Genomic DNA, 14,358 nt, shown 5'->3' with positions numbered 1-14,358 from the left:
AATGCGGTTTGAACCAGGATCAGATTTTTCCGATGTGGAACTGTGGGAGACCCCACAACAGCTTTCACAATGTCTTCTTAGTGAAGCCCACACATTATGTGATAAAGTGGACAAGCGCAACCTGAGATCTCACTCTAGCTCACATCATCCTGCAAGAACTTTGACACTGCTAATTGTACACAGACTACCGCAAAGCAAAAATACAGATGTGAGATTTTTCATCTTTGTCTGTAAAACCATGAAAAGAACATTAAGTATCACTTTGAAGAGAACACTGCATTTGATATGGTTATAATGTGAGGGAACTGTCTCTCTAAAAAAAAAACTTCTGCTTTAACACAAATACATCACACACATTTAGTCTGTTCTGAGTGAAATGCTCTACACTTAGTTTAAATAAGCCAGCTTGTGTGAGAGTTCTCTCATGAGATGCATTAAAGGCAATCAGAGGAGCTATTAGCTAATATTCTGAAAAACCTAAAAGCAATGATAGCACTTTAAAAAGTTGTTGTACACCTTGCTCTGGCTGAAATAGGTGCAATATTGTACCATACCTCCTTTTAATCTTAGCTCATCCACTAAACAGCAGGATTACTTAAGATTCCAAGTCTAACTGCATGCCTGCTAATAGAACTCTGTCTCCCTCTAGTGGTTTTCGACAGTGCTCCAGCTGACATATTCCTGTAGAGAAACATGCTGCAAAATGGTACCAACTTCCACTTATGACCAAGATATATACACTGACTTGGCCCACCATGATCACAAACTCAATCACAATAACTGTTACTATTTGTCCCACATTGAGGAAATAAAATTATTTAATGCAACAATATTTCTATATTTATTTATGAGATTAGTTTGGGTACAACAGTCAGTAGTTGGTGCACATGCCATATATCATCATTTCATCACTGACCAGCTTCAAACAGCACAGTAACACCTGTCAATAAGGAAAATGTGACATATCCTGTTAGGTTGCTTTACAAAGAATGGAATCATATTGAATGATTTAAATAAAATGTAAACAACTAAACAAGATTTAATATTTATAACTTCTATAGCTTTACTACAAATAGGACAAATAGAGATGCTGAGTTATAGATTATGGAGCAAAAACATCAGCTTCTTCACTGTAAAGAATAAAATGCTGAAATAAATGTGTTAATATTAAATTAATATTTCACTACACATCAAAGAATCATATTTGTTCCTGTAGCCTGTAGTGATGTTTGTCTGTCTAGATAGTTTTAATGTTAATTTTTAAGAACATCTACATGTCACTGCAGGCAACAACCAAAATATGGCAAGGCTGTGTGGTAACCTATCTCTTTAAAATAGAGTATCAAGCATCACACAGAACATTTGTATTAAATGGGTCATGACTTCCTAAATAGCAGAAACAGGACAAAGAACAGTATTCAGTGAGGCTATAACACCACACACAGTGACCACAGTCAACCACTAGGTGGCGCAGCAATTGCAAAAATAACTCCCTTGCTCTTCGAGCTGGAGTATTGCTGTTATTTTTGATCATAAAGGCATGATTGACTACAAATATAAAGATAGCTCATTTCATCACAGTGTATCGTCAGCTCCCAGGCACAGATCAATACATTATTTACCAGCAGAGATGTGAAAGAGGCACATGTGTCAACTAAAAGCAAACGCCTAAGCCCAGGCAATGATGTTCAACCACAATACTGCAGGAATTCACAAGCCTGCGTCTGACCTGTACACAAGAAGAAGAAGTCTCAAACGCCTGTTTGGTCTTTGTTACTGGGTGACCTAGAACAAATATGTGCACTCAGAATGCAAGATTCAGAGGTTGAAGTCAGGAGTCAGCAGGTCATGATCCAGCTGCCTGTAGGAGGTGCTTTGTTGGCAGGCCTGTGGTGCTCAGTAAGGCTCCATCTTGATCCTCCTGTACAAGCAGCAGGTGAACACCATCCCACAGATCTGAAAACAGGAAGTGTTAGGGTCAAAGAATGCCGTTCAGTCACCGTGGAGGACCGCAGAAAGCTTAAATGATGTTGACTGTAGAGTCAGGGTTAAAGGTGATGGGGGGTGTGAGTTAGGAAGTTGTGTGCTGGTTACTATGGAAGATGTCCAGCAGCCATTATTGCAGCAACATGTGTGCACACAGACAGAGAGAGAATGAAGCTGGGGTGGACTGAAAAAACAGATCCATGCACAAAGACAACGGCATCACTTTAGCCTTTGCAGTTGTGGTAAACACTAAAAGTTGATGATCAAAGGCTGCAACAATCTGGCAGTGTAGTGACACCATAGGGAGTCCACAGCTATCTGATATCTGATACCTATTATTAAAGGGATGGAAACGGTTTTATTTCTTCTATTGGTCTGTGGTTTCTCTTGTTTGATATTTATTTTAATGTACAAAAACTAATTATTTTTGCGTGGTTAAGGTTATTTTCTCAATACTGCTTATTTGGAGCTTTAGAAGCCAAGTAAGGTGACAGAGTTGTAGTACAAATGAAAATCAAACTGTTCTATTCTTTACCTCGCCTCATACACAAAACTGAATGTCGTCAAAAGACAGGAGGAAGCACAGAAGAGACAACAATACAAACAGACAGCAGAATTCTACTGAACCTTCAACAAGAGTTTCTCGTGGACATTGTTTTAGCGTACGCTACCTCCAAGAAAGAAAATTCTAATTTGCCCCTGAGGAGGTGACAGAAGAAGAAATTGGGATTGTTGATGCATTTATGACTGTAAAAAGTATGCAAAGTGAAACACAGGGAAAGAAAGGCAAGCAGCAGGAAGAGACATTGACCTGAGCCACTGGGCTTTTCATCCTTGATGGATAAACAGGCAAGTGCCCAGATTCCATCTTTGGATCACTAAAAGCCCTCTGAGAAAGCCTTATCAACAGAGTCAGCATTGAGTCATCACAACCTCTCTGCAGGCAACTTTCTGAATTTTTTCGTCTCAACCACCCTTGCAAATGAGATCTGGATCTCAATGGTTTTTTTTACCTGGTTAAAAAAAGGTTAAAACCAGCAGAGATTTATATGATGAAGCTAGAGGATGGCTGACATCCTGGCTTACAGAACAATGGCATGAGGCAGAAAGGTAAATAAAAGAGTCGCAATGTTTCTTTTGTCCGTTTTGTTTTTTGTTTCCTTAAAGCCTAATTAGAGAAGATGGAAGTACCAAAAAGCGACCATGTTGAAAAAAAAAATTACTGAGACACATGGCATTGAGTTGGGAGGCAGATTGTATATCTGTGCTCCACAAACATCACTATTCAAAAAGGTTTATGATAGCATAGTCTATTTCAGATTGCAAGTAACCATGGCAACAGCACTAATGCTTTCCCTGAATGAATAATTTAATAGGAGGTGTTATTGTAAAAAGAAAAAAAAAATGAAATAAAATCAGTATATGACGCATGTTTTAATAAAAATCCATCCAAGTTAGGTGGTGTAATTACTTCTGCTTTAAACTTTTGTAAATATCACAGTAAGATTATCTGAAAATTGCATACCACATCCACCAACACACATTACCATATTAGCAGGAAAACATAATGAAGGAGGGTTTAAAGGTAACTAAATGATATATCATTCGCCAATATTTGCTACCAATAAATGTATGTATGTTTGTTGATATGCACCAATAAGAAATCTCTTTTAAATTCACAAAGCATAAAGTAGAACAAGATCTGTTAGCTGTAGCGTCATCACATAGTTTAAGTATACTTCAGTAACAGATGTCACTTGCGTTTAGTTTGTAAAATATATGGCTGACAAGTCATTAAAAAAAGAAATTGATGCAAACACTTTCCATTTTTAGACAACCATAACCTGTTCTTGACAAGTGTCAAGTTACTCAGCATCTGTTTGTTAGCAAGGTAGCTACCGAGCTCAGGTTTGCCAGTATGTACATAGTAGCTCTATATGACATCTATACTACAATATTTTATACCGTATGAGCCACAAAAATTCATCAGGTTTGAAATATAAAACTGTCCGTAGAGTGGCACAGAAAAACCATTGTGTGTGTACATATAGCATGTAGGTATTTCAAAGACAGAAGCAGAAGCAGCACAGCGCCTCAGATCACAGGAACATGCAAGATGCGTTTGACCTTTATCAAGCCGTCATACTTATCACCAGTAACAGCCCATTATCACAACATGCACAGCCGCAACCTGTTAAAATACATCCAAAGCCGAGCAGAATCAAACAAAGGGAAAATAATATTAATTCAGTAAATGCAGATGACAGCAGATATTCACGTTGAACACATAGCAGGCAGCCACACAAGGACAGACGTGCAGTCAAATGTCCATAAAGCCCTCCAACCTTGTCTCTCCATTAGATTAAACAACCAAGGTGCTCTAGAGCCAAATTACAATGCACCAAAGTCCTCTTCTTCTTCTTTATAGAGCAGATAGATAAAGCAGGCTGTCAAGAGTGCCCCTGCCAGCTACACCAAAACACACACACACAGTACAGCACACCAAAGACAGATTAGTATGGTCCACATGATATCACATAAGACAAAATTTAGCCCAATGTGAAGTTCAACAGGTGGACATAAAAGTTCAGTCAGTATGACAAAGACAAGACATTAGAATCTTATTCAGACAAGAACAGTTGACAAAGACATGTATTAGCATTTTATGTGCGTCTGATCAAGTATATTCTAGAGTGCCTTATTTCTATGTTAAGATGATTTAAGAATGCAACATTATAGCAGTGGAAGGCTATACTATAAAATTCCCCTTAGAGCCACTCAAGAGACTATACAGCTGACTAGCTGTCATCTTTTGCTGTTGAAAGTCTGGTTAATTATGGCAAAGAAATATCTGGCCTCATGTTTTCATTCTCAGTGTTCTGGTGCTTACTAAAAACAGAAGAGCATGCATAATAGTGGGAACTGAAGGGTCAATCAGTCTTACAATACCCCAGAAAAGAAATGGTGTAGGTTTGTTTGGACTCAGGTTATTGAATGATGGTCAGCCTTGCAAACAGGCGCTCATACACTACCTCTACGGAAAAGCATCTGCAAGGCTTAAAAGCTTAAGTCCATCAGAGCCTGTGGCAAATCAAATAATAAGAATGAACTAAATGGGATAATAATGACAGAGAAACTAGATAAAAAGCTGCTGTTGACCTGCCATGGTACATTATAGATAATGGAAATGTTTTGTTTTACATTCTTAGAGCTGAAAGCAGCACTCTCATTTTTACTAAAACACAAAATGGGCTTTTATACAACAGTGTGCATTCAGATGTCATATCGTACTTACCTGCAGACAGGCCACACCTATTCCTACAGCACCGATGACCAACAAATGGTCAGCCAGGAACTGCTCCAGCTTAGTGATGCAACCCCCCTGCAGAGTAGGAAATTATATTATACCACTGAACAGATCAGTTTATATAAGCTGGAATACTCCGGTTGTATTATATTATAGAAAAAGATATGAGCTGTGAACGCTGTAAAAAAAAAACAAAAAAAAGACAAAAAAGACATTTTTTGGACACCAAACCTACAGTAGAGGCTGGCACAGTCACCTTCCATGGCATGTGATATCATTATTTCTCAGGACATATCTTCATGTTTATGCCTTTATGCACATGAAGCAGGCAGTGCACAGTGAGTGATAAGAGGGGGAACTGAAGGGTTTGACACAAGAAGGTGGAAAAACGTTCCTCTGTGCAGCATGGATAAGCATTCAAAACCTCATCTTTTATTCATTTCCACAGAGCTTGTTCCTTCAGAGGAAAGTTTCCAACTACAGTGTTTTTTCCTGCTGTTGCTGTTTTTTATTTTAGGAAGTCAACTATCAGGACATGGGGAAATCAAAAGTGTTCTAGTGATACAGTTTTATGTCAGAAAAATATACAGTGAACAATTTGGAAATATTGTTTAGTCTCCTGTAATGTATTTCCATAAACAGAATTTCAAAAAAATGTCTTAAATCCTTGCTTCAAGAAAAAAAGCTCTGCTGTATTAGATGGTCCACAATGTATTGGTGGAATTCTTTCCTGGAATCTGAATCTTGTGCTCATCTCACAGCTTATGATCGCACAGAGGAGCTGTGTCAAATTCTAAAAGTGATTCTGTACTCTACAACCCCCACTAGAAATTTCAACACATTCACCATGATACATTCCCAGGGCTTGAACTATTTTCTGAAATGTGTAGTCCACTAACCTCCACCTTGTAGATATTGGAGGGGTGGTCTCTCTTGCCGCAGAGTGGCGTAATGGTCTTACAGCAGCTGTCTGGCACCACTCTGCTTTCTGCCTGCTTCGTGGAAATGTAAACACTCAGCGTCCAGTCATGGGAGTTGTTGCTGCCACAGCACTTGAACTGGAGATGTAAAAAAAAGGAGAGAGAAATTGATTTGATTCATAATTAAGGTTTAATATACAGTGTTGTTTGAAACTACCTCACACAGGATGAATTATTTCCATTCTTCTCATAAAATGCCAAAAAAGGCTACTACATAATCTTACTTAAGTATTGCTTACATCTTGCTGTAGTCTGTCCACAGCTAAGGTGATGGCCTCCTTCCCTGGCTGAGCATAGTTCTCCGTCATAGTCTGGTTCAGATGTTGCTTGAGCTCCTCACTCAACTGGAACAAACACAGAGACGGTCAGAAACAGTGTGTTTGAGACACAGAAGGCAGGAAGGATACATTTTTTGGAAATAGGCTTAATTCATCATCACATATGGAACACAATAAGTATAACATAAGTGCAAAGATGATAAAGGTGAGTGCTGAAGTGAGTGGGAGGAAGATAGATGGGTAACATCTGTGAGCCCTGCCACTGAAAACACTCATGAACAACACTGCAAAATATAGATATAAAATATTGCCCTGTATGTGTGTATACACTGTGCATTCATATGCACACGTGCAGTCATTGACCCGTTACTTCAGAGGGTAAACTCATCACCTGAACATTTAATGATTTACTTTATTGGAACACACTTGCTCAGAACAAGAAACAGAGAATGATGAGAACCCTTATCTTTAAAGTGATTCTATCCTGTTCTGAACCCTTTTCCATTACAATAAATCTTTGAGCTGGCTGCAGATCACATGGAGCTCTCCGTTCCAAGCTGATTGGCAGGTAGTTGTTTGGGAGATAACAACATGTTAAGAACTGTGCAGACAGCCAGGTCCATCACAGGATGTTCACCTACTCTGCACCATGCCTTTAAACTGACCTGAATCCTACGGTTTCTTTTCTATACTGTGAAAAATAAATATTTGGACATATTCACTCCATAAGAAAAAGAAAAATGTCCCTGTCATTGAGAGTACGGTAGTTTGAGCAAATGCCCCTGCAGTCACTATTTTCTTTTTCAGGTTAGCTTGGTTTCCAAGTGGATGGTCTCCACTAGACATACAGTACTTCCATTTAAAGCTATTGCAGCCTCTGACTTTTTCTTCTGCATTTCTTTTGCTGTTTATCCAGTTCAGTCAACAGACTGTAAAACAAATAAAAAAACAACACAAAAGGAAATAGCACAATAAAAGCAAGGTTATAGGTTCGCCCCCACAGCCACACTGCCTAGATCCAGTATTCCATATGCTACCTAAACAGTAAGAATATTTTATTACAAATAGACTTTCTCCTCTGCCCAGTGTGCCATCTAAATTCTGTGAGGATAGATTAGGTCCTTAGGGACTCAACTATAGGTTAAAAATAAGCTGTGATCACTTACCCTCTGGTAGTATACATAAGCCAGCACTCCAGCCACCAGTTCAATCAAGAAGATCACCAGCAGGCAGAAGAAATACTGTGGATGAGATACAGGACAGCAGGAGAGAAAGGAGGGGATCAATTCAATACAATAGGCTAAATTCAGAACAAATTTGTTGCTAACTCAAAATACTCTCACTTGCAACAGCGCAATAAAAACTTTCATCGACTGTCATTTCGCTGCATCTGTCAGTTGTAACACAGATGGCAACGCTGCACACAATGAAACAACCAGAAAGCAATTTGACAGGCTGTGGAATCAGATTTCTCTCGAGCCTCCTTTAAGCGCTGCTTGAAACCAGTTTCATTATGCATCATAATTAGATTCAGAACAGCATATTCACAAAAACTAAATTAAGGCAGTTTATGTGTGAAATGGAAGACAGTTAAATTGTATTCCTCAGGGAAAAAAACTTATATAAAGAATCAGTGTATTTAACGATTTAAATTCCATACACCAGGGGTGAATATAGAAGAGTTAAAGCCTTGCCAGCCAAGTCAAGCTGCAGTTTACATCCATGTCTGCCTAAACTCCTGCAATATATGTAGTAAACGTATCGCTGTTCAATCCGAGGGAACATCTGTGTCAAATGTAAAGAAATTTCTGTAGTGTTTTTGAGCTACTGCACTCACAAAAATCGACCACAAAAACACAATGTCTCCAGCCATGGCAGTCACGGCTATGGAGGCATACAAATGACATGGGAAATTACAGGCTTCTTCATTAATGACAAGCACTATTGTTAGTACTAAAATGCAGAGTATAGTTATGTAAACTGTGAAGCACACCCACACATTTGGTAAAAAACTTTTCATTGTTTGTGATATGGTTTCAAACACCACTTAAGACAAACGCACAACACTGCTGCAGGACCATTATGGAGAGACACTTGCTGCTACCTAACGTGCACCAAAAGAAGAAAAAAAAAAGGTGGCAAACTATTGGTAACAAACCGCTGCAGGGAAGCAGTGAAAAAATATTAGCACACTTAAACAGCTGTATCTCTTAGTTACAAGAAAAAACACTGTGCTTTCTGCCTACACAAACGCTAACTTTACCTCTTCTTTACACACACACTTACTGTACATGTGAGCATCGCTCATTAATCTCGAAGCCATTCTAAAAATATCACATTAATGCAGTCAGTACTGAACCAAACTATACCACAGACTCCAAATCCTCCTCCCCTTCACTCCTGCGAGCTCTGCTCTCTCTCCTATTGCTCCATCCATCACCAGAAGATAGACAGACCTATAAATAGTCCTGCGGCAGTGAACGTTCACCTCCAGCCTGCCTCTCTCCCACTGGGCCCTGTCGCTGTAAAATAATGAGGACAGTAAGGGCCCCATCAGAGCCATTTCTCAGCATCTAGTGATAAACCATGGACCAGGTTTGCACAGATGAGTAACATGTTTTGTTGTTACACAGGTGTTGCAGGGAAGCAAACCTTGGTGAACGTGTGGGCGAGCATCTACTGTAGCTTCTCAGTGTAGGCATAGCAATCTAGGACAAATAACTAACAGGCTGGACCATCGGCAGAGTTATTATTACATAACTTGTAACACAGCGAGGATAGGCAGTATTAAAATAAACCCAACATTTTTATATATCTTAGACTGTCTGCTTAATAAGTTTTCCTCCATGGTGCTATAGTCCAGTGTTTCATAGTAACCCTCTGAGTGCTGATCACATGTTTTTGTTTTTTGTTAGTTTGTTTTTGGTTGTTTTTTTAGTTCGTTGGTGTACAGCAGATGAAACGGATGATTCGGTGTGTCAGCCCTGGAGAGGAACAGCCAAAGGTAGAAGTTTGTTGTTTTATGCTTTAAATCAAGACAGAAAAAAACAATAAAATATCACAATGTTTGGCTTAGATTTGGTTAACACAGATGTCAATGACTGCATTTGTGTCAAAACTACATGTATTTGAAAGTATCTGTCATATTAACAAAGAAATGTGAAGTGACATATAGGCCAACAGAAAAAGTAAAGTTCAAATAAACTTTGTTTTGAGCACAGACAGTCCATAACAGGAGTTTTTCCTCCAAAGAGATTTAGCCATGATCAATCAATCAGAGTCAAACTGCAGTTTTATCCAGGCTGGCTCAAAACTTTAAGCAATATGTAGTGAAATGTCATCACTATAGCATTTTATCCTCTTAAACTTTAATAAAGTTTGTTAAAATCTGCAAATTAACCCTTGAATTATGGCTAAACTATGTTTTGCGAGGTCAAAGTGATTTTTGACCTTTTTAACTCAGCAGAAAGACTCCAGTCTCCAAAGTCTCACCACAGACAGACAGCTTCTCTGCTCCCGGATCACAGCGCAGCAGCCTAAAAAGCCCGTCACCACCACCAGGCTGCCAGCCAGGATGAGGATATATGCTGAGACAGCAAAAGTGCTGGAGGCCAGCAGACTCAAATAGTCACTCTTTTCCACCAGTGTCCAGACTCCTACACCCAAGACAGCAGCTCCACCCACCTGGAAAGCAAAAAAGGGGAAGAGGTGAAGAGTAAGTGTGAGAAACATATGAGAGGATAAAAGTAGCAAAGGGTGACAAAGATTAAAAAACACATAGAAGAACGGACTGGTGAAGTCATATCAGTTCAATTCTAAAGAAAGGAAAATAAAAACGGGGAGCGAGTTCAATGCTATGAGATGAGTCACTTAAAAAGCAGCAAACTAAGAGGTCAGTGGAAGGATGTGAAGAGGACAAACAGAAATGGAGAAAAGCAGTCAAGTTTAAAGAGCAACAGCCACAGTGACAGTGAGACTCTGGAGATCAGGACATAATGACCATTTCCTCACAAACAATCCTGAGTAACTGACCCACAGTCCAGATCTGTTCTTCACATCTCATCAGTTTCACAGGCAGCCTAAAAGGAAATGCCTGAGAGACTCTCCCCTTCATCCTCCCATCCCTTTCCGTCAAAAGTCATGAAACATGTGCCCAACCAAGGAGGCACCACTGAGATACAGACTTTCCACAACATTGCTGGGACAAAGTTAGAAAATAGCTTATCTTTAAAACATTTTAAGTAGAAACTAATGACAGTGATGAAAAAAACACAAAAATGATGTGGTGAACATGAAGGGGAAGAAGAGCAGAGGAAAGCTTGCTTCAGTAAATGTAAGGTGGTGACAGAGCATTAACTAAAGCCAAAAGATGAAGTTTAACCTCAGCCACACAACAATCTGTCTCGCTACTCAAAATGTTTCTGAGTGCACTCAGACACTCTGCACATTATCTGTAAGGGTGTACAGCTTTAGCAGCAAACTGCAGCAACATCAAGTGTGGTGCCAAAGAGCAGGTTTGATACACTGTTCCCATCGTACATTGACAAGCCCTAAATAATCCATGACTCACTTTGGGCTGAGTCCATTGCTCAGCTTTTTCAGACTCAAAACTCTCTCTAATCCTCTGCCTCTTTCTATGTGGCTCTTCTCATGTCATGCCATGTCTTTCAAAAGTGGCAATTTTGAAAAGGTTTTGCTGTATGTAAAGCACAAATTTATGAAAATAATAAGGTAGAGGTAGGCATCTGTGAGTGGAGGTTCCTTAAAAAGATGATGTTGCCACTTACCCAGAAGAGAAAGTTGAAAACAAAGAGCAGGTACTTCAGACACACAGTCACCCAGTCCTCCTGGTCCTCTTTATAAACCGCAGACATCTTCTTTCCTCCAGTTTAGTTCTGAAAATAGAGTGTGTTTTTCAATGCAACAAGGTGCATAATTGAACAATTTATGATGACAAATGTTTAGTCCCATGATCTGATAGGAAAACACATTCCTAGAAAGCTCATGGAGTCCAAAACAGACCCACTTAGATTAAAGCTCTGCTTATTGTCACATCTGACAGGTCTGCATAAAACGTGTGCTGCAGCAAGTGAGAATAATCACAAAGAGGGATTTGTTTACCGAAAGAACCAAGCTGTCTGTCAAATATCCTAACAAAAGCAACATCCCAGCAGCGACATTAAGACATTTTTCAGTGTTTAAGGTTGGCAAAGCATCATAAGTCTCATATTTCTGCTCCTCCACATACCACACAATTCCCAGATGATCACACGAACAACCATCTCAATGACCCTTTGGGTATAACTGAGACTACAGCCATTGTGAAGAGTTTGTAACTTAGACTTTCCAAGTTACATCATGTTATCTCAATGACTGTTGTACCACAAAACTTATTTTAAAATTACTCACAACACTGAACAGAAACCTCTGAATCATTAATTGATTCAGAGAGTGTATGCTTCTGTAAATAAAAGGCCAGTGGGTGGAGAGCACTTAGAGCCATAAAAACTGATCTATACTGTATCCTTCATTGGGAAGAAGCACCAAAGGAAGCAATGCAGCTTTAGTGTCTGTCAGTCAGGGAGTTATGCACACATATAAATAGTAATAGTAACTGAATATTTAAGTGGGAGTTTTCAGACATTTTTTCTCATTTTCAAAGTTAAGTCACAAATCACACTGAATTCCCAGGGAAAAAGTTAGAAATGTGAAACTGTCACTTTTCTGAGAAAAAAAAATCTGACTTCACATTCAGAATTCACATTTTTTTCAAACTTCTGATTAAAAAATGTCACAATTCTGATGTGGAGTTCAAAGATCAGTCTTTCTGACTTCTAGATTTAAATTTTGATTCCAGACTCCATAATATGATTCATAAAATCAGAATTCAAGGTCTAAGGTAACAGTTGCAGACTCAGATATTTGAAAAAAGGGAAACTGAGTTTAAATTCTTCATTCTCAGTAAAATAAAATAAAGCATTGTGGGGAAAAAACAAACACTAACTTCAAAATCATAGTTTTGGAATCTCAAATGTATGAAAGAGTTTTGTTTGCCCAAAATTGTGAGTTTAGATTTCTCACTTCTCAGACGTGTATGAAGCCTGACACTGCAACTGTCCAAACGCTAATGGACATGACTGTTTATTTATGGAAAGGCTGAACACACTAACTCTTCCCTTTGTATAGCTTTTTGATTAACGATAGTATTACGTGGAACAACACTGTCTATTGTCGACACACACACTTACAGGACGTATCACTTATCACCTGTGACAACAAAGAAGTTCCAATCTGATTAAATCCCCACTGACGCAGTCTGACTAATATAAAAGTATACTACACGAATTTAAAGTCACTTTAATGTGAAGCAATTAAAACAGTTCACAGTCGCATGTATTTCACTTTAACACGTTTTTTTGATGAAAGTGTCTTCACAGTTCATACTGTGTGTAAACTGTTAAGTCCACCTTCAGGCCTCCTCCTGTTTTAATGAGTCCAGATGCGTTCACTAAAAGCCACAGTTAGCTTTAATAACGTGGTCGTCTTCAAGCAGACATTTTGGACTTTGGCCCTTGCGTGTCTTCGAGTACGAGCTGCCAACCATAAAGACAGAGAATATGTGTCCTTTTACGGTTTAAGACAAACTTTCCCCCGCTTTCTTCCCTTCGGGATGGTTTGGAGCATCCCGAGGAAAAACAAAATCACACAAACACATCCTCCCACCTGCGTCGCTGATGCCCAAACAGGACAAAGTTTAAATGAATTATCTCACAGTTACAACGACACACTGATGTTTACGTGTCACTGCAGATAACATACTCACCAGAACCAGCGGGTAGTGTCGAGAATATAAGCGTGTTGTACCGCTATTCCCGTGAACTCGGAGTATACGCGGCACTGCAGCAGTGGGCGTTTTGTCCAGTGAAGCTTGTTGCTTTCAGGCTGTCCAACAGTTTGCGCCTATGGTGCCTTCGTGTCCGGCTCGTATTTCCAAGCTTCAACTAGCAAACATAAACAAACAAAAATGTTTTTTTTTTATTTTACTGCAACAGCATATATTTGTGTTTATCGTGGAGCTTTGAGTAATAATTGCATACAAAGAAAATGTTTTATAGTTCGAAACACACTTCTGTAGTGTGTGTATTTCAATCATTTACACAAATATGGGCTAGGCATACTTTACCCTCACAAATATACAAAAATATTTGTGTTTTATGTGGTTTAAAGAGACATCGTTCTTCTTTAACATATACATATGTTTTTAAATGGGAATTTCTTTATAAGGGCTAAGAAAGTTGTATTTTGTTGTACTTCTGTGTGAAACCACTAAGTGAGGTATTGGCATTGTGTGTGATCTTTACAACAAATCTGGTTATGTTGAGAGCTGTACTTGGTCCCATTAAAATGAGTACGTGGAGATAAATATATAACATTTTTTAAAAAATAAAATAAAATAAGTTAGGACTTGTCATTTAATTACTGTTTTGAATTAAAAGTGGTCATATTCAACAGTTGTGATTTATTTTTCAAGGTTGCTAGATTTCTAACAGTCAGTGAACGCTGCATCATTGTGAACTGGGTCACAATTGAAAAGACGGAAATGGAGACTGACAGACTGGATACCGCTGCACCATCCACAGCATAACCTTGGTTACAATGTAACCACATAGCGTAACCTCCTGAAGAATTCCTCAATGAGGTGAAAATGAATAAACACAGATTAAGAAGAAAGAAGATGAATGGCACTTGGTGATGATTATAGAACCCATCTCATTATAACCTCTACTCATGTCAGTAAAATTAACAC

The 14,358-nt window shown here is 38.8% G+C and overlaps 1 protein-coding gene across 2 annotated transcripts; it reads right to left on the bottom strand.

The window, feature by feature from the left end:
- Positions 1-800: 800 nt before the first annotated feature.
- On the bottom strand, positions 801-13,511 carry tspan11 (tetraspanin 11). Of its 2 annotated transcripts, XM_028400813.1 has the most exons (9): positions 13,375-13,511; positions 11,339-11,446; positions 10,044-10,235; positions 7,718-7,792; positions 6,513-6,617; positions 6,193-6,351; positions 5,282-5,368; positions 4,332-4,455; positions 1,883-1,956 (listed from the first exon to the last, which is right to left on the bottom strand). In XM_028400813.1, exons 2-8 carry the CDS (start codon positions 11,423-11,425, stop codon positions 4,378-4,380), a joined length of 783 nt encoding a protein of 260 aa, XP_028256614.1. In that variant the 5' UTR covers positions 11,426-11,446; positions 13,375-13,511; the 3' UTR covers positions 1,883-1,956; positions 4,332-4,377. The 2 variants fall into 2 exon arrangements, with proteins under 2 accessions (XP_028256615.1, XP_028256614.1); XM_028400814.1 differs by lacking the exon at positions 4,332-4,455 and having other exon boundaries at positions 801-1,956.
- Positions 13,512-14,358: the final 847 nt, after the last annotated feature.

The sequence above is a fragment of the Parambassis ranga genome, chromosome 2 (genome assembly GCF_900634625.1).
Source record: "Parambassis ranga chromosome 2, fParRan2.1, whole genome shotgun sequence".
Classification (NCBI taxonomy): Eukaryota; Metazoa; Chordata; class Actinopteri; family Ambassidae; genus Parambassis; species Parambassis ranga.
The sequence above is the reverse complement of the archived record's forward strand: the minus strand, read 5'-3'. Positions and strand labels throughout refer to the sequence as shown.